Consider the following 24,332-nt stretch of genomic DNA (forward strand, 5'->3'; position numbering starts at 1 on the left):
AAAGGGCCTAGAATAGGCCTCAGAAGCGTGTTTGGAGCACCAATGCTGTAAATGGCACCCAGTGGTACATAGATAGCCTCTTATCTAAATTATAACAAAACTAACATTGGATGGGTGGCTATTTAAGATAAGAAGCTGAGGTTTTTAATCATCCAAATTCTCCTCTTCAAAGGCCACAGGAACGAAGCAGAGACGACAATGAGCTTCCCGCCTTCTTCGAGGCCTCGCGCTCCCACCAAGCCCCGCCCACCGCGCTGGAGGTGAGCTGAGGGAAACAACTCTCGCGAGAATGCAAAGCGAGACTCTTGTTAGGAAAGCGCGGGAAGTGCCATATGAGCTTTTTAATACCAGGCGTGGGCAAACTTCGGCCCTCCGGGTGTTTTGGACTTCAACTCCCACAATTCCTAACAGCCTACCGGCTGTTAGGAATTGTGGGAGTTGAAGTCCAAAACACCCGGAGGGCCGAAGTTTGCCTATGCTCTTGGCTTTAGCCAGAACGAGAGTTCTGAAATGTAGTGAGGGAGGGGGGAGCGAGGAGGAAGGGGGCGTGGCCACGGTCTCCTAGCAACCGTGTGTTGTTGTTGCTGCTGCCGCCGAGGCCTATGCTCCCGGTTGAAAAAGGAAGCCATTAATTCGGCCCAGGCAGGCATTTCCCCGCGCTTTCCGAGAACCAGTCAAGCCACGGCGATGCATAAGATGGACTGCAACCGCCAAGACCTGGCGGAAGCGATGAGGCTCCAGAGGCGGCGCTGCGAGGAGCTGCAGAGGCAAGGCCGGCTGTTCGACGCCCGGGCCAGGATCATCGGGGTAAGGCAGGCCCTCCGGCATGGCATCCTGGCCACCCCTTGGATGGCCAGGATGCCATGTTCTGGGATCCTGGGATGTGTGGTTTGGCAAGGCTGAAGGCCTTGTGCAAAACCGCTTTGAATCCCCCTCGGGGGTGAGAAAAGTGGTATACAAAAACTGTAAATAATAAATAAATAGGGTTGTTGTAGGTTTTTTCGGGCTATATGGCCATGTTCTAGAGGCATTCTCTCCTGACGTTTCGCCTGCATCTATGGCAAGCATCCTCAGAGGTAGTGAGGATGACTTCACTACCTCTGAGGATGCTTGCCATAGATGCAGGCGAAACGTCAGGAGAGAATGCTTCTAGACCAGTGATGGGCAACCTTTTGAGCTTGGTGTGTCAAAATTCGCCAAAACACGGAGCATAACTCGGGTGGGGTGTCACTTCAAGAGAGAGAGAAACACAACACAACAATACAACACCTAAAGCAAATTAAAAAGAGTTAAAACATTATTAAATAACAAGCAATAATCAATACATCAAGACACTATAAAAACTGAGCCGGGCCAGAGTAATGGGTACAAGATTAAAAGTGCTGATGTGACAGGAGGTATGTAAGGATTATGGGGTCAGTGCAGTGTGCAGAGTGCAGCAATCTTAGTCCTACTAAAGTGCTTCTGGAACTTGTTATTGGAGATTCCTCATCTGGAAAGGCACATCGGAACAGCCATGTCTTCAAGTTCTTTCTAAAGACTGCCAATGTAGGGGACTGTCTAAGATCTTTTGGGAGGGTGTTCCAGAGTCGGGGGGCCACCACAGAAAAGGCCCTGTCTCGTGTCCCCACCAAGCGCCTGTGCGATGTGTTTGAGGCCTTGGCCTATGTAAGCCGCATCGAGTCCTTTGGGAGATGCTAGCGGGGTACAAATAAAGTTAATAATAATAATAATAATTTCGTGGTATTTATAGTTTAAATAACAAAAATGTATAATTGTAATATACAACTGTATTTAATAAACCAAAAACCTAATTAATTAACTTACCTGACTTCTTTGTTCACTCATCAGTCAGTTTCTTTTGTTGGTCTTGATATTATTTAGCTTGTGTGGGGTGCCGTGAGCTAAAATAAGTCAGGGGAAAATCTTTAAGTCACCTGCTTATGAGTGACTTTTTTGTTGCTGAATTTCATTGGCTAAATCTTCAATTGAAGGTTGTTATTTTGTACACATCAAGCCCGAGCATGTGCTACTAACTTCATCTGCTGCTATTTCTAATGGTGGGGAATGGCACCCATAGCACAGGCCCTTGCCTCTCCCAGTCCCCACCTCACTTATCTCAGTAATGATGGTCAATTAGAAATCCACAACATCCCAGAATAGTAGATTGGACGATGGTTGCTGTGGTTATGTGGCTGCTGGCAATGGCGATCACAGGGCCCCCAGAGATGCGTCCCCCGCGGCACCCCGCTGCTCTCTGCTTTGCTGGTTGTGAGGTCAAAGCTTCCCTAAAAGCCTAACCAGAACGTCTCAGAACAAGACGCTCTATACTGAAGTTCTGTTGTTTTGGCCTACAGACCTCCAGTACAGCAGAATGCCACGGGGGACGCATGTCTGGGCGCCCTGTGTCTACACTACACTACAGCAAATCTTTAATCCTTAGCTACTGCACCTGGCCATGCGGGAGCCAAGGATGAAATGTCTTTCTCGGCATGTGGCCCCATACTTCTCTGTACGTGTCATAAAAATGGCTAAGCGTGTCAGTGCTGACACACGTGTCATAGGTTCGCCATCATGGCTCTAGACCAGGGGTAGGGAACCTTCGGCCCTCCAGGTGTGGTAGACTTCAACTCCCACAATTCCTTGAGGTTCGTGTAAGCCTTTGGGGCGAATGCCGAGCCTCAAGGAATTGTGGGAGTTGAAGTCCACCACACCTGGAGGGCCGAAGGTTCCCTACCCCTGGTCTAGACCATGGCCATATAGCCCGAAAAAACCTACAACAATCCAGTGATTCTGGCCATGAAAGCCTTCGAAAATAAATAAATAAATAAATAAATAAATAAATAACTACATCTCCAGAGGACAGGAGCAGGATTCAAAACGATCTTGACAGATTAGAGAGATGGGCCAAAACTAACAAAATGAAGTTCAACAGGGACAAATGCAAGATACTCCACTTTGGCAGGAAAAACGAAATGCAAAGCAACAGAATGGGGGACAATGCCTGGCTTGAGAGCAGGACATGTGAAAAAGATCTTGGAGTCCTCGTGGCAAGAAGTTAAACATGAGCCAACAATGTGATGTGGTTGCAAAAAAAAGCCAATGGGATTTTGGCCTGCATCAATAGGAGCATAGTGTCTAGATCCAGGGAAGTCATGCTACCCCTCTATCCTGCTTTGGTTACACCACACCTGGAATATTGTGTCCAATTCTGGGCATCACAATTGAAGAGAGATATTGACAAGCTGGAATGTGTCCAGGGGAGGGTGACTAAAATGATCAAGGGTCTGGAGAACAAGCCCTATGAGGAGCAGCTTAAGGAGCTGGGCACACAGAACTCTCATACTTAATGCCATCCAGTCCAACTCCCTTCACCAAGACAAGAAAACATAATCAAAGCCCTCCCAACAAACAGCCATCCAGCCATAGATAATAGATAGATAGATAGATATGATTCACACACACACATATAGTATCATAGATTTGAAAATGACCCTTAAAGAAGGGCAATTATATGTTGCATGTTCCAGAGTGGGGAAATCAGACAATCTCCACATCAACACTGGCAAAGAAACAGCAAGAAATACCCAGAAGCATAAAGAAATTACATATATTACAAACCAATACTTTCTCATTACTTTATTCTCCAGATCACTAGACTGGGCCACAGCAACATGTGGCAGGGGATGCTATTTGATTATTTTCAGAAATTGCTTCTGAAAATTAGACTTGTACATCTGAACCATGGCTTTGTTTCTATTTATGACAGATTGACACAGAAGCTTTGGATGCTCAAATCAAAGACAGAAGGATCCGAGAAGCGACCCAGAAGGCCTGTGATGCAGCAATTGGTATATGACAGAGCAAGTCATTTTAAAATTGCAATTTATCGTGAAACTATTGATATCGGTTGCTTTTGCCACTGCTTTTTGTTATAAATTTGCTTTTGTGAAGTTGGATTATATACATTTTAATGAAACAATATATATAAAAAAAACAAGACGGGAATAGTCCAAATTAGATCGAGACAGTTAGTTTTCAGAACTATAGTCAGCTTGCCACATTTGTGGATTTGGTTTTTGCAGATTTGATTAAAATGTTATTTCTAGGAATCAATAGGATCTAGGAATCTAGGAATCCAGTACTGCTATGTAGCTAACTTCATCCAATCACACTGGAGCACCTATAGGTTCATAGAAGGAACACCATTCTAGGAGTCTCTGTAGTCCACATCTAGTAGAACAAGGAAGGCTGACTGTAATGAACGTGGTATAGTACAATATAGTAATACATAATACTAATATGGTGCTATGTTAATAATATAATATTTTGTAAGAACATATAATATTGATCATAGTATTGTAATACAATATAATACTAGTAATCTATATAAATAAAAATGTAATGTTCGTTTGTGGGATTAACATAACTCAAAAACTACTGGACGAATTGACATGAAATTTTGACACAATACAGCTATCAGGCCAATGAGTGACCATCACTCATAAAACATTGAAAACACAGCGGAAGGGACTTAAAAAGCCAAAAGAACAACCCAAAGATGCTACACCGCATGCGCAAAAATGACTCCCCCTGGCAAACAACATACACAATAGCATATACACAATCACTTCTGGACTACACCTCCCAGCATCCCCTAGACCAAATGCACTGCTGCCAAGCTGCAATCTTTCTTCTCCTTGGATTTCTTTGAGAGCATCCCAATCCCTGCATATTTCCAATTTCCTATTCCTGGACTGCAACTCCCAGCAATCCTCCAGATAGAGATAGGTAGGTAGGTAGGTAGGTAGGTAGATCGATCAGGAGGTCTGCTGGGAGTTGCAGTCCAAGAATAGATAGAGAAGGGAGAAAGTGGAGAAAGAGGAAGGGAAAGATAATAGGGGGAAGGAAGAGAAGAGGAAGAGAAGGAAGGAGAGAATGAAAGAATAATAGGGAAGGAAGGAAGGAAGAAAAGAGAAAGAGAGGAGAGAAAGAGAGAGGTTGGCCACAGCAACGTGTGGCGGGTACAGCTAGTACAATATAATAATTATAAGTTATATATTGCATGTAATATTACTAATAATATTGCAGTATAGTGGTATAGTACAATATAGTAATATATAATACTAATATTGTGCTATGCTAATAATGTAATATATTCTGTGTACATATAACTTGTAAGTTGCTCTGAGTCTCCTTCGGGGTGAGAAGGATGGGATATAAGTGTTATAAATAAATAAATAAATAAATAAATAATGTATACGAAGCGTGAGCAAACTTTGGCCCTCCAAATGTTTTGAACTTCAACTCCCACAACTCCTAACAGCCTCAGGCCCTTTCCTTAAGCAGCTGAGGCTATTAGGAATTGTGGGAATTGAAGTCCAAATCCTGAAGTCCATGCCTGATTTAGACATTATCAAACTAAACTGATTTACTAGTGATTTCTTTTACCTAGGGAATTAAAAGACTATTATTATTTTGATTGAGAATTGCGCGAACTGTAGGTCCACAGTATCTTCTAATTGGAAAGTTTTAGCAGGTTATGTCTTTTCTAGGATTACTTGGGAGACTACCATAAAAATTAAAAAATGGCATAAATATGTTGTAGATCTAAAGCATGGCTATGCATTGTGTACTATCTGTGTACGTGTCTTAACATCCTAGTAGTTATGCAACAAGGATCCTGTTTTTCCTATATTTAAGTTTCAAGAATTAAACAACTATTCAAACAACCGGAAGGAAAATCTTATTTATTACTGAGGCTTATTGTTCTACTGCAGCGCCTAGAACGTTGTCCGAGAAATAGGCCAAAAACTGTAGGGCAAATCTAGAGAAAACTGTGAACATATTAGTAAGAGGCACTGAATTTGGAGCAATAAGGTGTATGAATCCATTTGTGTACACATGGAATTGGAAACAACCTAAGAAAGTTTATCGCCGACTTAAGTTTGTAATCTTAAGTTTGTAACTCTTTATTTGGTAAAAGTCATTTAATGTAACTCATAACTTTTTTAAAATGATCTAGCTTCAGAAATGAAACAGAATGACAAGATCCTCTGCATTCTTGATGAACGACAGAAAAGAGACGCTCTCATCCTAAATAAAGCTCTCAATGAATTTCGTCAGAAATATCAACACCCCGAAACACGACGTGAATTTGACTTGACTGGCCCCCAAGTCCTAAAGAAAGATACTCCTGCTCGTCTTGCTGACAGTGACCCTCGATGTACCATCTCTGGCTTGCAGAAGTTTATGGGAGAAGACTTAAACAGTGAGAAAAGATGGAAATTTCAACAGGAACAAACAAGAGAATGGCTTTTGGAACAACACAAAGACTGGCAAAATGCACTGGCAGATAAAAAGTATGCTGGTAAGACGTGAACCTAGAATTATGCATTGTTTTGAAAATTGTGCATTTAGTTGTTTGCTGAGCACTTCTCAATTACTAAATCTCCCACCAGATGATAATAGAAATACATAGAAAACCACAACCTTTCCCCCCTAGTTCAGTTTTTGGAGGTATCTAGTACCACAGCTTAGGGCCCTTCCACACAGCCATATAACCCAGAATAAGAAGGCAGAATAATCCAAAATATCTGTTTTGAACTGGAATATCTGAGTCCACACTGCCACATATCCTAGTTCAAAACAAATAATGTGAGATTTTATGCAGCTGTGTGTAAGGGGTCTAAGACACACAATTATTAATATAGAGCAGGGGTCCTCAAACTTTTCAAACAGAGGGCCAGGTCACAGACCCTCAAACTGTTGGAGGGTCGGATTATAATTTGAAAAAAAAAATGAATTCCTATGCACACTGTACATATCTTATTTGTAGTGCCAAAAACACTTAAAAACAATACAATAATTAAAATGAAGAACAATTTCAACAAATATAAAATTATTAGTATTTCAATGGGAAGTGTGGCTCTACTTTTGGCTGATGAGATAGGGTTGTTGTTGTTGTTGCATGCTTTCAAGTCATTTCAGACTTAGTTTGACCCTGAGCGAGGGCCGGGTAAATGACTTTGGAGGGCCTGATATAGAGAATAGAGAAAAAGCAGAATGTCAAGTTAAGCATACAAACTAACTTAATGTCTGTCAATGTTTTAAAGTCTGCACTGACACTTTATATAGTCATCCCTTCACATTTGCAAATTAAGCATTCAGAGATCTGATTGTTTGCAGATTACTGTATTTCCTGCTATCCTATACGTGATAGGATAGCCTGAAAAAATATGTTCTCTAGGTATTTATAGGTTTCTGCTGGATGTCAACCACAGGCTCATGCTGGCAGACCTAGAAATCATTGGGTAATTAAAAAAAAAAGGAAAAAGCATTTAAAATGTAAAACAGCACCAGCAGCAGTTTTAGCAGACCAGAAGCTTCTTGAGCTAGCAGTAGAGCAAATAAGCTTCCTCAATTACTGGAGCAGAGTAAAGCTTTATTAGTTACAAAAGACTACGTTCTATATAGGAAAGTCTGGATCCACACTGCCATATAATCCAAATTATCAAAGCAGATAATGCAGATTTTAACTATTACATTTGGCCCGGCCTTAGGTTTTTAAATGCTTGTGTGTTACTGTTTATTGTCTATTGTTTATTTTGTTTATGTGATTGATATCAATTGTATTGTATTGATTGTTTTTGTTAATGCTTTTGTTTATGATGTACTGCGGCTTGGCCTCATGTAAGCCGCACCGAGTCCCTTGGGAGATGGTAGCGGGGTATAAATAAAGCATTATTATTATTATTATTATTATTATTATTATTATATTAGTCTACACTGCAATATAATCCAGTTCAAAGCAGATAATCTGGATTTTACATGGCAGTACAGATGGGGCCCAAGTAAGGGCCTAACTTTCTAACTATATCTCTGGAGACATCTTGCTCCCTTCTACACTGCTATATAAAATCCAGATTATCTGCTTTGAACTGAATTATATGACAGTGTAGACTCATATAATCCACTTCAAAGTAGAGAATGTAGATTATATGGCAGTGTAGAAGGGCCTTAATTGTCCTTTTCCATATCCTTACATATTTAACAGCATGTTATTTTATATACTTTTTGTATATTGAATCAAAATATAATTTTATTTTACAATTTTGCAGTTATTCATTAGTTCCTACAGTGCTATTTTTTTGTCCTCATGTTTTATGGGTTGGAAAAAATGAAATAAGAGCTGCAGTGTGTCTCCAGCCCTGATTGACAATATTACCATTGTATATTAATGCAATTCTATTTCATTATTTAGATGATCTCCATGACCAGCACAGACTGGAACTTGACAACAAAATTCTGAACCTACAAAGAATAGATGGAGAAACTAGACGGGCAATTTGTGTTGCTAACTGTGATTTCAATAAAGCTCTGGTAAATTTTTTGTCCAGTTTTTGGCCTTCTTTAGACAATCAAAATTAGTCCTATCGTGTTTCTGAGGCCCCTTCTACAGTGTCATATAATCCAGATTATCAAAACAGATAATCTACTTTATCTGTTTTGTGCTGAACTGCCATATAATCCACTTAATAATCCAATTCAAAGCACATAATCTGTATTTTATATGGCAGTGTAGAAGAGGCCCTAAACTACTTGGAAGTGCATGTTTCATGACTATTCTCTGTTTGCTACTATTACCGGTATAGTGTCTTATTACAAACACCTGGAGTGCAGATTTAAGATTATTCCCCACAGTTAGAAATTAAGCTATGCTATATAAAACTTTTTTTTATATAAACAAGACTCTATAATTATGAAATGTTTTCAGAGCCATTCCAGAACAAAGCAATCCGTATTATTGACATTGCTTAGTTCTTACTCCAAAATTCATACAATTTATAATTGTTCAATCTTTTTCTAGAATTTTTTGTTCTTGCAATACAAAAAACTTGAAAAAATAATATGTGCCAAGGAATCTTCTTTAAATTAGTATGTTTAGGAGCAAATCTCCTTCACAAATTCTGGGAGATTCCTATTCTAATAAACTGCCAACAGGATACAGAATAAACAATAGGGATGTTTGAGATTTGATTTGTTTGACGTTTGTATATTGTTGAGTTTCTCAAAAATTTCAGAGTATAAATCCAGATTTGTAATTCAAAAACATAAAAAATTCCAAACTCTGGGTCCTCAACTTGAGGAATTTTATTCAAAACAAATTATTATTATTATTATTATTATTATTATTATTATTATTATTATTATTATATTTTATGTATACCCTGGGCTGTTGTAAGTTTTTTGGGCTGCATGGCCATGTTCCAGAAGCATTCTCTCCTGATGTTTCGTCTGCATCTATGGTAGGCATCCTCAGGGTTGTGAGGTCTGTTGGAAACTACGAAAATGGGGTTTATATATCTGGAATGTACAGGAAGGAAGAAAAAACTCTTGTCTGTTGGAGATAGGTGTGAATGTTTCAATTGGCCACCTTGATTAACATTAAATAGCCTAGCAGTTTTCAAGGTGTAGCTTAAGGGACTGTGACGATGGATAGGAATTGGACAATGGTGGAACGAAATATGAACTCTGAGTTGGTGGACGCTGTGTCTGAGATTGGCTATCGATTGTGTGATATATTGTTTTTAAGTGTTTTTAATTGTTGACCATTTAATTGCTGGTTTTATATGTTATTGTATTTGTGTAGGCACCAAGATGTGCCTTTTGTAAGCCACCCTGAGTCCCCCCTCGGGGGTTGAGAAGGGCGGGGTATAAGTACACGAAATAAATAAATAAATAAATAAATAGCTTCTTACAGCCTGGGGGAATCCTTTGTTGAGTGGTGTTTAGCTGTCCCTGATTGTTTCTAGTCTGGAGTTCCCCTGTTTTTGAATGTTGTTCTTTATTTACCGTTATGATTTTAGAGTTTTTTAAATACTGGTAACCAGATTTTGTTCATTTTCATGGTTTCTTCCTTACATCTGTTTTGGAATTGCTATTGATGGCTGACTGTTTAGGTGCATTTTGCTTTCCTCTTATCATTTTTAAGGCTGCTGAATCTAAAGATAAAAGACTTCTTGAAAAGCAGCAAGAACAAGAAGCTAACGTCGCTGAGATTGCAAACCTACTTAAAGGGGACTTCTTGTCTGAAAACCCAGAGCAAGCCATTAGCTCTTTTGGTCCAGGGCGCGTGGTTGTTGACCGATGGAAAGGGATGAATCAAGATCAGCTGAAAGAAATACGCGATATTCAGATGCAACAAGTGCTGGAAAAACTGGTATTCATTTACAAAATCTTATGTTCTCTAATGGAAATGAAAAAAGGTCAAAATATGTTAGAAAGCTCAAAATATTTAAAATATTCAACATTCCTCTTTCAGATCTCCATAGTTTCCATGCCTACTATTCTGATTCTACAGATGTCTTGGGAGTGTCCTGGCATGCTCTATAAATACATATATCACCATTAATATATCTTCCAGTTTTCAACCAAGATTTTATTTGGTTGCTGTCCCCAAGACATAACATATTTGGATTGTTGTAGTTTTTTTTGGGCTATATGGCCATGGTCTAGAGGCATTCTCTCCTGACGTTTCACCTGCATCTATGGCAAGCATCCTCAGAGGTAGTGAGGTTTGTTGGAACTAGGAAAAAGGGTTTATATATCTGTGGAATGACCAGGGTGGGACAAAGGATTCTTGTCTGCTGTAGCTAGGTGTGAATGCTTCAACGGACCATCTTGATTAGCATACAATGGCCTGACTGTGCCTGGAGCAAACCTTTGTTGAGAGGTGATTAGATGTCCTTGTTTGTTTCCTCTGTTGTTGTGCTGTTGCAATTTTAGAGTTTTTTAATACTGGTAGCCAGATTTTGTTCATTTTCATGGTTTCCTCCTTTCTGTTGAAATTGTCCACATGCTTGTGTATTTCAATGACTTCTCTGCGTAGTCTGACATGGTGGTTGTTGGTTTGTGGTCCAGCATTTCTGTGTTCTCAAATAATATGCTGTGTCCAGGTTGGTTCATCAGGTGCTCTGCTATGGCTGACTTCTCTGGTTGAAGTAGTCTGCAGTGCCTTTCATGTTCCTTGATTCGTGTTTGGGCAATGCTGCGTTTGGTGGTCCCTATGTAGACTTGTCCACAGCTACATGATACACGGTAGACTCCTGCAGAAGTGAGACGATCTCTCTTGTCCTTTGCTGAACATAGCATTTGTTGGATTTTCTTGGTGGGTCTGTAGATAGTTTGTATGTTGTTTCCTCATCAGCTTCCCTATGCGGTCAGTGGTTCCCTTGATGTATGGCAGGAACACTCTTCCTCTGGGTGGATCTTCATCTTGACTCTCGTGGCTTGTTCTTGGTCTTGCAGCTCTTCTGATGTCTGAGGTGGAGTATCCGTTGGCCTGGAGAGCCCATTTGAGGTGGTTCAGTTCATCTTGGAGGAGGTGGGGTTCGCAGATTCTTTTTGTACAGTCTGCCAAGGCTTTAATGGTGCTTCTTTTTTGACTTGGGTGATGGTTGGAGTTTTTATGTAGATATCTATCTGTGTGGGTGGGTTTTCTGTAAACGGTGTAACCCAATTGTTGATCTGGTTTGCGGATGACTAGGATATCTAGAAAAGGCAGTCTTCCTTCATTTTCTTTTTCCATGGTGAACTGGATGTTTGGGTGGATGCTGTTAAGATGGTCCAGGAACCTGTTGAGTTCTTCTTCTCTATGGCTCCAAATGGTGAAGGTGTCATCCACATATCTGAACCATATAGTGGGCTTTTTTGTTGCTGTTTCCAGGGCTTGTTTTTCAAAGTATTCCATGTAGAAATTAGCTATGACCGGGCTGAGAGGGCTCCCCATAGCTACTCCATCTTTCTGTTCGTAGAACACATTGTCCCACTGAAAGTAGCTGGTGGTGAGGCAATGGTGAAACAGAGCTGTGGTGTCTTCTGGGAACCTCTGGTTGATTAGTGCAATGGTGTCTGCTACCGGGACCATGGTGAATAGAGACACCACATCGAAGCTGATCAGTTTGTCATTGGTATTTAACTTGAAATTGCTGATTTTTTCTATGAAGTGAGCTGAATCCTTGATGTGGTGTGTGGTGAGCCCAATATGGCTTTGTAAGTGTGCAGCAAGAAATTTTGCTAAGTCATACGTGGGGGGTCCAATGGCACTCACGATGGGTCTGAGTGGGGTGGATTTCCTTATGGATTTTTGGGAGTCCATAAAACCCGTACACAAGCATGTGGACAATTTCAACAGAAAGGAGGAAATCATGAAAATGAACAAAATCTGGCAACCAGTATTAAAAAACTCTAAAATTGCAACAGCACAACAAAAGAGAGGAAACAAACAAGGACATCTAATCGTCTCCCAACAAAAGTTTGCTCCAGGCACAGTCAGTCCACTGTATGATAATCAAGGTGGTCAGTTGAAACATTCACACCTAGCTCCAGCAGATAAGAGTCCTTTGTCTCACCCTGGTCATTCCACAGATATATAAACCCCTTTTCCTAGTTCCAACAGACCTCACTACCTCTGAGGATGCTTGCCATAGGTGCAGGTGAAACTTCAGGAGAGAATGCCTCTAGACCATGGCCATATAGCCTGAAAAAAATTACAACAACCCAGTGATTCTGGCCATGAAAGCCTTTGACAATACATAACATATTTCCTCTTTAACCCAGAGGTTGGAAGAAGAAGAACGTCAAAGAACTGCAGAATGGGGCAGAAAACGTATTCAGGAAGCGAGGGCAGAAGTACTTTTTGAACGTCATCAGCAGCGTCAGAATCGAGAAATTCGGAGAGCATTAGATAATTCTAATATGCAGCTCTCCCAGGAGCAGAAAGCTAGGTAAGGCCTGGCAGGAACTCTGGGTCCTTTTACTAGGAATATTGTGGATTGGATGTGCCACCATATATTGGGTTAGACTGTTCTCCACATTTTCAAAGGAAGAGCTCTGCTACGTGGCAAACAAATTTACTTTTACTGGTATAAAGATTTCAAGCCTCTTTTGTTTTCTTTTACCTGCTTTTCTAGGAGCCGCAGTGGTGCAATGGGTTAAACCATTGTGCTGGCTGAACTGCTGACCTCAAGGTCGGCAGTTCGAATCTATGAGACAGGGTGAGCTCCTGTCTGTCAGCTCCAGCTTCCCGTGCAGGGACATGAGAGAAGCCTCCCACAGGATGGTAACACATCCGGGCGTCCCCTGGACAATGTCTCTGCAAACGGCCAAATTCACTCACACCAGAAGAGACTTGCAGTTTCTCAAGTTGCTTCTGACATGATTTTTTTAAAACCTTTTTTTTTCAGGCTCCAACATATAGCCTCTCCATATTAAATCTCTTAGAGCCTGTCGCCAAGATCAGGGGTTCTTAAAACATTTTCCACCCACAACCCCTTTCCAGCCATGACCCCAGATACATAGGTATCTAAAACTAGCGTTCCCTGCCACGCGTTGCTGTGGCCCACATGGGGGTTCTGTGTGGGAGGTTTGGCCCAATTCTATCGTTGGTTGGGTTCAGAATGCTCTGTGATTGCAGGTGAACTATAAATCCCAGCAACTGCAACTTCCAAATGTCAAGATTCTATTTTCCCCAAACTACACTATATTGAGTATTCTTGTAGAGTTTGGTCCAGATCCATCATTGTTTGAGTCCATAGTGATCTCTGGACGCAGGTGAACTACAACTCCAAAACCAAAGGACACTTCCCACCAAACCCTTCCAGTATTTTCTGTTGGTCATGGGAGAACCGTGTGCAAAGATTGGTTCAATTCCATCGTTGGTGGGGTTCAGAATTTTCTTTGATTGTAGGTGAACTATAAATCCCAGCAACTACAACTCCCAAATGATAAAATCATTATTATTTTTTTTGAGTGAAGGACATACATTAGGTTGTTAGGTGTGTTGTGTCCAAATTTGGTGTCAATTTGTCCAGTGGTTTTTGAGTTCTGTTAATCCCACAAACGAACATTACATTTTTATTTACATAAATAAGTATAAAAACCAAACAATTACTGATAATGAATTGGCATTTTCAAGACTTGCTAAACAGATGGATTTTCCTTTTTCTGTGAAGCAGAGTCCACTAGAAGCACTGCATATTGTTGCTAACAGATTTGTTGAAATGGATGGCATTCAGAAACTTTTCACTGTTCCCCAGATTTTCATGACTCAACATTGAACTAAGGGGACCCCATTTGGGGTCAGGACCGAGAGTTTATGAAACACGCCCTAGATCAGTGGTTCTCAACCTTCCTAATGCCGTGACCCCTTAATACAGTTACTCATGTTATGGTGACCCCCAACCATAATATTGTTTTCATTGCTACTTGATATCTGTCATTTTACTACTGTTATAAGTTGTAAATATCCAATATGCAGGATGTATTTTCATTCACTGGACCAAACTGAGCACAAATACCCAAAGGCCCAAATGTGAATGCTAGTGGGGTTGGGGGAGGATTGAGTTTGTAATTTGGGAGTTGTAGTTGCTGAGATTTATAGTTTACTTATAATCAAAGAGCATGAATTTGAACCAAACTTGGCACACAGAGCTCCCACGACCAACAGAAAACACTGGAAGGGTTTGGTGGACATTGATCTTGAGATTAGGAGTAGTAGTTCACCTATATCCAAAGGATTCATGCAATTATGGATCTGAACCAAACTTGGCACAAATACTCAATGTGCCCAAATGTGAACACTGGTGGAGTCTGGGGAAAATAGACCTTGACATTTGGGAGTTGTAGATGCTGGGATTTATAGTTCACTTATAATCAAAGAGCATTCTGAATTCCACCAGCAATGGATTTGAGCCGAACTTGGCACACAGAGCTCCCATGACCAACAAAAGACACTGGAAGGGTTTGGTGGGCATTGACCTTGAGATTGGGAGTTGTAGTTCACCTATATCCAGAGGAGCACTGTGGATTCATACAATTATGGATCTGAACCAAACTTGGCACGAATACTCAATATGCCCAAATGTGAACACTGGTGAAGTCTGGGAAAAATAGACTTTGACATTTGGGAGTTGTAGTTGCTGGCTTTTATAATTCACCTAAAATCAAAGAGCATTCTGAACTCGACCAATAATAGAATTGGGTCAAACTTCCCACACAGAATCCACATGGCCAACAGAAAATACTGTGTTCTCTGATGGTCTTTGGCGACCCCTTTGACACCCCCTCATGACCCCCTCAGGGGTCCCGACCCCCAAGTTGAGAAACACTGCCCTAGATCAAGCATGCCCTGATATGGCTTGTCTTAACTCTTGACAAGGGATCGGAAAATTATTCTGTTTTGTTTAAACTTGTCACGCTTGATCTGAAGTGCTCAGCCTATTGGTTGACATCTGTTTACTTCAAATATTTTTAGAGGCTTATATATATATTCCGAGGATCTGAGTATTGATCACTCTGGAGAAAAAATGGTTTGGATTTTTGCAGTTGTAAAATGATATGAATTATAATGGAAAATTATCTGCTATTGCATTTGACTCTTCTGTGACAATAAGGTAGATGGGGGTCACATCAGCGTTATATACCTTAAAAACAAGCATTCAGGGCTCTGAAGAATATTCTTAATTGAAGCACTATCTGTGACTTTTTATGACGCTGTTTTACTACTCGTGCAAGCCCCCTTGGCCATGCATGAGGTAACTTCAGACCTCTAATATTATGCATCACATAATATTAGGCAGAAATGCATCATGAGGTTTTAACATAATCTGCCAATATAATGTTTTCCTCACAATTTTCTGTCGCGTATATTACCACTGGCTTGTGGTAATATACGCCAGAAACAGACATACACTAGACCAGGGGTCCTGAAACTTTTTAAACAGAGGGCCAGATCACAGTCCGTCAAACTGTTGGAGGGCCGGATTATAATTTGGAAAAAAAAATGAATGAATTCCTATACACACTGCACATATCTTATTTGTAGTGCAAAAAAACACTTAAGACAATACAATAATTAAAATGAAGAACAATTTTAACAAATATAAACTTATCAGTATTTCAATGGGAAGTGTGGGCTTGCTTTTGGCTGATTATATAGGATTGTTGTTGTTATGTGCTTTCAAGTCGATCCAGACTTAGGTTGACCCTGAGCGAGGGCCGGGTAAATGACCTTGGAGGGCCGTATCCGGCCCCCGGGCCTTAGTTTGAGGACCCTTGCACTAGACTCTCAGTTAATCAGGACCCATAAAGGATTAGAAGATGCTGGATAAATGTAGTTTTTGGTTGCTTGAAAAATTATTTAAAATAGGCCTAATACTATACCTCTTACTATAAAGGTTTCCCCTTGACATTAAGTCTAGTCATGTCCGACTCTGGGGAGTGTTGCTGATCTCCTTTTCTAAACCGAAGAGCCGGTGTTGTCCATAGACACCTCCAAGATCATGATTGCATGGAGAGCCATTACCTTTCTGCAGAAGTTGTACCCATTGATCTACTCACAGTTGCATATTCTCGAACTGCTAGGTTGGCAGAAGCTGGAGCTAACAGCAGGAACTCACCCCACTCCCCGGATTTGAACTGGCGACCTTTTGGTCAGCAAGTTCAGCAGCTCAGTGGTTTACCCTGCTGCGTCACGGGGCTTTACCTCTTACTCTACCATACCATAACTTGTATTGACTTGATATTAATAGTGGCGCAGTGGGTTAAACCCCTGTGCCGGCAGGACTGGAGACGGACAGGTCACAGGTTCGAATCTGGAGAGAGCACGGATGAGCTCCCTCTGTCGGCTCCAGCTCCTCATGCGGGGACATGAGAGAAGCCTCCCACAAGGATGATAAAACAGCAAAACATCCAGGCGTCCCCTGGGCACCGTCCTTGCAGACGGCCAATTCTCTCACACCAGAAGCAACTTGCAGTTTCTCAAGTCACTCCTGACACGGCAAAAAATAAATAAATAGTGAAATACAGTAATTCAAAGGAAAAAAGGACAAATTTAATTATGCTACATTTTTATTGTATTATTAAAACAGCTTTATGAATGCAGTGTGCAATGTTAGTTAGTAATTTTTTGCCACTTGTCTATTATTATTCTAGAAACATACAGCTATCAATAGTTAGTTATTGGAGCATGCCAGCTTAACATGAGTCAGCTGCATCTTTTGTGACAACTTTTAAGTGTTAGTGAAAAATAATGTCTTCAGTAGACATTTATAGTGCAATTTTATCTTCCAAAAAAGACAAAATTTGCTAAGTTATTAATTTATTATTAATAAAGTTAATCTATTTCTTTCCAGGCAGAGACACCTTCTTGAGGAAGTATATACAAATTTTCCTTCTGGCCAGTATTACACCCAGTTTAACACCACTAGTCGGTGATGTTGGAGCAAATATTCACTTTCATACCGAGGAGGTTTGTTTATAGAAATGTGTTTTAACTTTCTCCAGATATCTAATGAAGAAATGCAGTCCTTTTTGACATATAAAAGTAATGAAAATCACAATATAGATTTTGTGTGTGTCCTTTTTGAACAAAAAGAACGGTAAGGGTGGTAAATTAAAAGCTTGCCTGAATTTACAAAGAAGGCATAAACTGGGCAATAAAGTTTACAGTTCGTATTGCAAATTATTAATCTTTGCTTTAGCCTTTTTGAAGTTCTATAATTTCTGTAGATTAAATGAAATTGTTCATAAAAGAATGTTTTTGATAACAGAAGGGTTTTTTTTTTTTGCAATAAAAATACTGACAAATACATATTGCAGGGTAAACAGGGCATTGCTAGGGCCTCATCAACAGAAATGATTTAATACAGGTTAAAAGTGGCAGCTACAAAATGCACACCAATGGTATGTGCTGCAACTCAATTGATGGCGGTAATCCGCATTAAGCAAAAGCACAGGAAAGTCCGAGTTAAACCCCTTAATGTGCATCAATGAACCCCAACTTTTCACTGAGTCCTAGTCCCTAGATTTATTTATTTTGTATCCAAAGCATTGCATAAATTAGTATAAAATGATAAAAATAGAAGGCATGCAGGCGGCTAAATATCTTTTGACCAAAAACGGGGCAACAGCAATGGCATTGTCTGTAGCCTCCAACAATTCTTCTGTACATGAGGCAGGGCATAGTGGACAAGCATACAGATGCAGAGTTGTCTGTTCTGCTCCACAGTCACATAAGGTGTCTAGACATAAGTCCCTAGATGAAATTGGCTCAGCAGAAAGCAAAGTACATTGTAGCTGAAGCACATTATATAATCCAGAACGGGAGGGGTAATTGATTGCCTCCACATCTAACTGTCACTCCCCCCTTTTTAAAAAAAAAACAAAACAACCCTTTTATGTCTTGGGTGCACTGGTACGAATCTCCCCAAAATGGGGAGAAATCCTGTAAACCAGTTTGAGGCCACATCCCATTTTTAACGTCATCAACTTCCTAACCTCAAACTAGTTCCAGGCATGGATGGCATTATAATCATCCACACAATGAAACCAGTTTTCCCAAACCAGTTCCAGGCTGGCTTAAATGGTAAATGTAGACAACCCCAAGGTTGGGTCACCCACTGTAGCATATGTATTTCATAGCCTATCTGCCAACACTATTATATAATATGTTTTCCACTTCTATTTCATGTTATTGGAAGAGATCGGGAAACAAACGGCATCATGAAACAGATAAACTAATATAAATAAGTTCTGGAAAATGAGTTTTCCGATGATGATAATAATAATAATAATTGTCGAAGGCTTTCATGGCCAGAATTACTGGGTTGTTGTAGATTTTTTCGGGCTATATGGCCATGTTCTAGAGGCATTCTCTCCTGACGTTTCGCCTGCATCTATGTCAAGCATCCTCACTACCTCTGAGGATGCTTGCCATAAATGCAGGCGAAACGTCAGGAGAGAATGCCTCTAGAACGTGGCCATATAGCTCGGAAAAAAACCTACAACAACAACAATAATAACAATAATCTTATCTATTTAAAAATGCTCTGTTCATTTTGAGAGACATCATAACTCAAAATCTGCTGGATGAATTGTCGCCAAATTTGAACACAAGACACCTACTAACCCAAGGAGTGACCATCACTCAAAAAAATGATTTTGTCATTTGGGAGTTGCAGTTGCTGGAATTTATAGTTCACCTACAATCAAAGAACATTCTGAACCCCACCAATGATGGAATTTAACCAAGCCTGGCACACAGAACTCCCATGACCAACAGAATACACTAGAAGGGTTTGGTGGACATTGACCTTGAGTTTGGGAGTTGTAGTTCACGTACATCTAGAGAGCATTGTGGACTCAAATAATGAAGGATCTCAACCAAACTTGGCACGAATACTCCATATGCCCAAATATGAACACAGATGGAGTTTGGGGGAAATAAACCTTGACATTTGGGAGTTGTAGTTACTGGGATTTAAGATATCTTTCCAATCTTATTTTTATATGTAGTTCCGTTACCTATAAACACTTCTTTAATATAAAATTGGCAATTCATGAACAACACATTGCACTTACTCTTCTGTGTGTCTCTGTTTAATCCCTACCATGGAATTATACCTACATAAACCAGCAAATAATCCTTGGGAAAGGAGCCCCCGGTGGCGCAGTGGGTTAAACCCCTGTGCCGACAGGACTGAAGACCAACAGGTCGCAGGTTCGAATCCGGGGAGAGGCGAATGAGCTCCCTCTATCAGCTCCAGCTCCTCATGCGGGGACATGAGAGAAGCCTCCCACAAAGATGATAAAACATCAAATCATCCGGGTGTCCCCTGGGCAACGTCCTTGCAGACGGCCAATTCTCTCACAACAGAAGCGACTTGCAGTTTCTCAAGTCGCTCCTGACACAACAAAAAAAAATCCTTGGGAAGCTTATATTTTCTTGGGAAATTGCTATATCCTCTCCCACAAGTATTTAATGTCTTCGGAGATCTTGCAGAAAAGCCCAGAAATATCGGATTCAGATACATCTGATCCTGGAAGATATTGCTAAAGGGAAATTTATGAAGGTACCAGATATTTATTTGTTGGGAATGCTAAACAACCATTTAGAAAGAAAATTTGGAAGATTGCTACAATATATAATAACTTCCATCCCGATGGAAGAACCAGCTATCACAACGCAAGAAGAATGGCTGATAAATATATTTGAATTAAGTGACATGGACAATTTGATTATGCTGATTAAGGAGAAATCTATGACTAAGAAAGATCACCTATTCACAACAACTATGGTGGCATTTGTAAATTTTAGTCTTCTTGAATTAGCAGAGTATTACCAAAAATAAAAGTTTGAATATATAATATTATTTAAGGAGAGAAGATAAACAAGGAAAAATAACCACTTGAGAGTGTGAAGTTTGTACCTGTTTGTTTTTTATTTGTACGTGTTTTGTTTTGCCTTTGTTCTGTTTTTTAATGGCAATTTAGTTGTAGTAGTAGATAATATGTAGTTGTGTAGTTTTCAGTGTCATATATCGAAAAAAATCTTGTTTTATTTTGTTTCTTTCTTAAATAAACTGAATAAAGTGCCTTTAGACACGTTATACTTCAATATATAGAATTTTACATGAATGAATTCTAAGACGAAACACTAGCAATTGTGTGATTTGTAATGGACTTCACTTGGACTTTTCTTTTCTACTTTGCCATGCTACACCGAACCCAAGAGCCTCTCAAGTCTATATTCCGGGGGAAAATTAAATGCTGGAGGAGCAATTAACGTAAGAATATGAAGTCATTAAAATTTGACTTACGTTTGGGAGTCTCTCAGCAATCCTCCTTGTAGCCAAAGAGAAGGTTGGATGCATAGACAAGAACAAACAGGCAAACAAAGGCAGTGAATAAGAACAATAATGCCATAAGTATGATGTAGATGCAAGTTACAACAATTGTGTCCCACGATGGCATAATGCTTTCTGCAAAACTCAGTACTGAATAATTGTTGCCAATGTCTTCACTCTAGAAAGCGAAACATATTTATCAATTCATCAGTAGTATCATAGCCAACAAAGTAGTTAGGCATAGTAATTTGCTTCCTCATTACGTTATGGGGCCACGGTTGTGCTGGGGCTTAAACCGCTAAGCTGCAGAACTTCCGGTCAGCAGTTTGAATCAATGGATGGGGTGAGCTTCTGTCTTTAGCCCCAGCTTCTGCCAGTCTAGCAGTTCGAAAACATGCAAATGTGAGTAGGTCAATAGGTACCGCTTTGGTGGGAAGGTAAAGGCGCTCCATGCAGTCATGCTGGCCACATGACCTAGGAGGTGTCTTAAGTTGGACAGCACTAGCTCTTCGGCTTAGAAATGGAGATGAGAACCTCACCTCCACCCCACCCTCAAGAGTCTTACTCGACTAGACTTCATGTCAAGGGGAAACCTTTACCTTTTATAGCTCAGTAAATGAAATAGGTGCGTTCTATTATTTCTTTAATAGAAAATTTAATAATAGAGGTAGGAATAGCATGGAAGGAAGCACAAAAAGGAACAGGTAAATACATTTCAATACATTTTTTTATTAAATGCATATGTGAAACAAAAAGCTAGCCAGGTAAATCTTGCATGAGTAAAAAGAAAAAGTTTGGATCTGCTAAAGATCACTTCCAAGCTTTTTTCTAAAATGCATTCAGAAATTATTATTTTTTTCTTTCTTTCACCAATTTCTACTTTTCTGACACTATTCCATTTTGGTGGCCAGACTTGGTTTCAGGTGTTCTTTCACATGCAGGAAGTAGAAGATGGTGAGGCCAGATTATCCAATATTCCTTTTCTCTCTGTTTTGAAGTTGGATACCTTGAAAAAGACATGGCTTATGAGAGTATACATGCATCAGTAAGTTAAGGCTGCTAGCCAGGTTTGTCCATCCTTTTTGAGTTAGGAGTCAGTGAAAGAAGGATCATCACTCGAACCTTTCAGATATTTTGTATCTATTCTGAAAGAATCCACAGATTACACTATGTAATATGATTTTTGTTCCTGGGTTATAAATGTCATTTTCTAATTAGTCTATCATAAAAGACATGGAAACGGTTTATTAAACTGAAAAAAACCCTTTATCTTTGCGGGACATCCTGCAGCACATTTTGCTTTAGTTTTTCAATTAATATCTCATAGAGTCTCGACCAATTCAACATAGTTTGTGGCAACCAGAAAAACAAGTTTTCTGAAGTGTAACAACCATTTTCAAAGAAGGTAGCACACAATTAAACAGAAACTCTTTCAAATATTGTTACATAGTGATTGAAGCTGTCTGGCCCTGGTATAGTACTGGACTACATTTTTATTCTATCTATATATTTAATATTGCCAGCTTTGATGGCAGCCTCCTGTTTCTCATAATGCTGCCTTGAGCATAACTTGCTAATAAGTTGTGAATAGTGTTAATAAACTGATGAGATTTGTTTATGCTAAAATATACATCATCTAGTTTCTCTTCGCCTTAAATAATCATTAATCTTTTCCTTCTGTGCACAGAGTTTGCCCATATTCATTTCCATGATTTCAATTTACAGTACTAGTTTCAGTATATATTTAATCTACAACGTGTGGAGCAGCTTCTTAGGCTTCTTTAGGAAGTTACAGTAGTTGCTATCACTGTGACAAAACCTGCAATATGTGTGTGTGTGTGTGTGTGTGTGTGTGTGTAATGCGCGTTTGTGGGATTAACATAACTCAAAAACTACTGGACAAATTGACACCAAATTTGGACAATACACCTATCAGGCCAACGAGTGACCATCTCTCAAAACAATTGATTTTGTAATTTGGGAGTTTTAGTTGCTGAGATTTATAGTTTATTTACAATTAAAGAGCACTCTGAACCCTGCCAAAGATGGAATTGAGCCAATCTTGGCACACAGGACTCCCACGACCAACAGAAAACACTAGAAGGGTTTGGTGGGCTTTGACTTTGAGTTTGGGAGTTGTAGTTCACCTACATCCAGAGAGCACTGTGGACTCAAACAATGATGGATCTGGACCAAACTTGGCACGAATATTCCATATACCCAAATATGGAGTTTGGGGGAAATAGACCTTGACATTTGGGAGTTGTAGTTACTGGGATTTATAGTTCACCTACAATCAAAGAGCATTCTGAACCCCACCAACATCAGAATTGGGGAAGACTTCCCACAAAGAACCCCCATGACGAACAGAAAATACTTAAGGCCATTCGGTCCAACTCCCTTCACCAAGGCAAGAAAATCAAAGCCCTCCTGACAGCCATCCAGCCATAGATATAGATAGATAGACAGATAGATAGATAGATAGATAGATAGATATGATTCACAAACAGAGAGATATAGTATTATAGATTTGAAAGGGACCCCTAAAGAAGGACAATTATATGTTGCCTGTTCCAGAGTAGGCAAACCAGACAATCCCCACATCAAAATTGACCACAAAAAAACAGCAAGAAATACTGTTTACCCACAAGCATAAAGAAATTACATATATTAGAAACCAAAACTTTCCCATTACTTTATGTTCGTTTGTGGGATTAACATAACTTAAAAACCACTGGAAGAATTGACACCAAATTTGGATACGATATACCTATCAGGCCAATGAGTGACCATCACTCATAAAAAACACTGAAAAGCACAGCAGAAGGGACTTAAAAAGCCAAAAAAAGCAAAAAGACGCTACAGGTGCGGCTGGCGGGAACGAGAGACAGGGCCTTTTCTGTGGCGGCCCCGCGGCTTTGGAATGCCCTCCCTATAGAGATAAGATCAGCCTCCTCGCTGATAGTATTTCGGAAAAAACTCAAGACATGGATGTTTGAGCAAGCATTCGGCTAATCCGATGCGATGAAATCTCTGATCAAGGACTGGCAATCACAGACAACGAAATTGGATTATGATTTTAATTTAAGAGATGCATTGGTCTGTATTGGTGGCCCAATACTGTGTATTGTATATGTATGTGTTTTATATTTTAATTGGAATATTGTTGTTTTTAAATGTTGTAAACCGCAATGAGTCGCCGTTTTAGGCTGAGATATTAGCGGTATACAAGTGTACTAAATAAATAAATAAAATAAATAAATAAAAATACAGCGCATGCGCAAAAACAACTTCCCCGGCAAACAAAACACACAATAGCATATCTACACTCTCTTTTGGACTACAACTCCCAGCATCCCCTAGACCAGGCACTTTAGAAGAGGAGGATTATTCAAATGCACTGCTTCCAAGCTGCAAGCTTTCTTCTCCTTGGATTTCTTTGAGAGCATCCCAATCCTGCATATTTCCAATTTCATATTCCTCGACTGCAACTCCCAGCAATCCTCCAGATAGATAGATTAGATAGAGATAGGTAGGTGGATAGATAGATAGATCAGGAGGACTACTGGGAGTTGCAGTCCAAGAATAGGTAGAGAAGGAAGAAAGGGGAGAAAGGGGAAGGGAAAGAAAAGGGGGGAAGGAAGG

General features: G+C 39.9%; 1 protein-coding gene across 2 annotated transcripts; it reads left to right on the top strand.

Moving 5' to 3' along the window:
• The first annotated feature begins 434 nt into the window (after window positions 1-434).
• On the top strand, window positions 435-17,524 carry RIBC2 (RIB43A domain with coiled-coils 2). 2 transcript variants are annotated; one of them, XM_060778133.2, is made up of 7 exons: window positions 436-807; window positions 3,770-3,851; window positions 6,026-6,370; window positions 8,264-8,382; window positions 9,995-10,222; window positions 12,622-12,788; window positions 17,196-17,524. In XM_060778133.2, the coding sequence occupies exons 1-7, from the start codon at window positions 688-690 to the stop codon at window positions 17,275-17,277; spliced, it is 1,143 nt and encodes a 380-aa protein (XP_060634116.2). In that variant the 5' UTR covers window positions 436-687; the 3' UTR covers window positions 17,278-17,524. The 2 variants fall into 2 exon arrangements, with proteins under 2 accessions (XP_060634117.2, XP_060634116.2); XM_060778134.2 differs by lacking the exon at window positions 9,995-10,222 and having other exon boundaries at window positions 435-807.
• Window positions 17,525-24,332: the final 6,808 nt, after the last annotated feature.

Source organism: Anolis sagrei, chromosome 5 (assembly GCF_037176765.1).
Source record: "Anolis sagrei isolate rAnoSag1 chromosome 5, rAnoSag1.mat, whole genome shotgun sequence".
In the NCBI taxonomy this organism is placed as follows: Eukaryota; Metazoa; Chordata; class Lepidosauria; order Squamata; family Dactyloidae; genus Anolis; species Anolis sagrei.

What these genes read in the sequence shown, in the direction of transcription:
- RIBC2 (XM_060778133.2), top strand. Translation starts at nt 688, where the DNA reads ATGCATAAGATGGACTGCAACCGCCAAGACCTGGCGGAAGCGATGAGG. An exon ending in GGCCTGTGATGCAGCAATTG is followed by an intron (nt 3,852 to 6,025) that starts GTATATGACAGA and finishes AAAATGATCTAG; the next exon opens with CTTCAGAAATGAAACAGAAT. An exon ending in GGCAGATAAAAAGTATGCTG is followed by an intron (nt 6,371 to 8,263) that starts GTAAGACGTGAA and finishes TTCATTATTTAG; the next exon opens with ATGATCTCCATGACCAGCAC.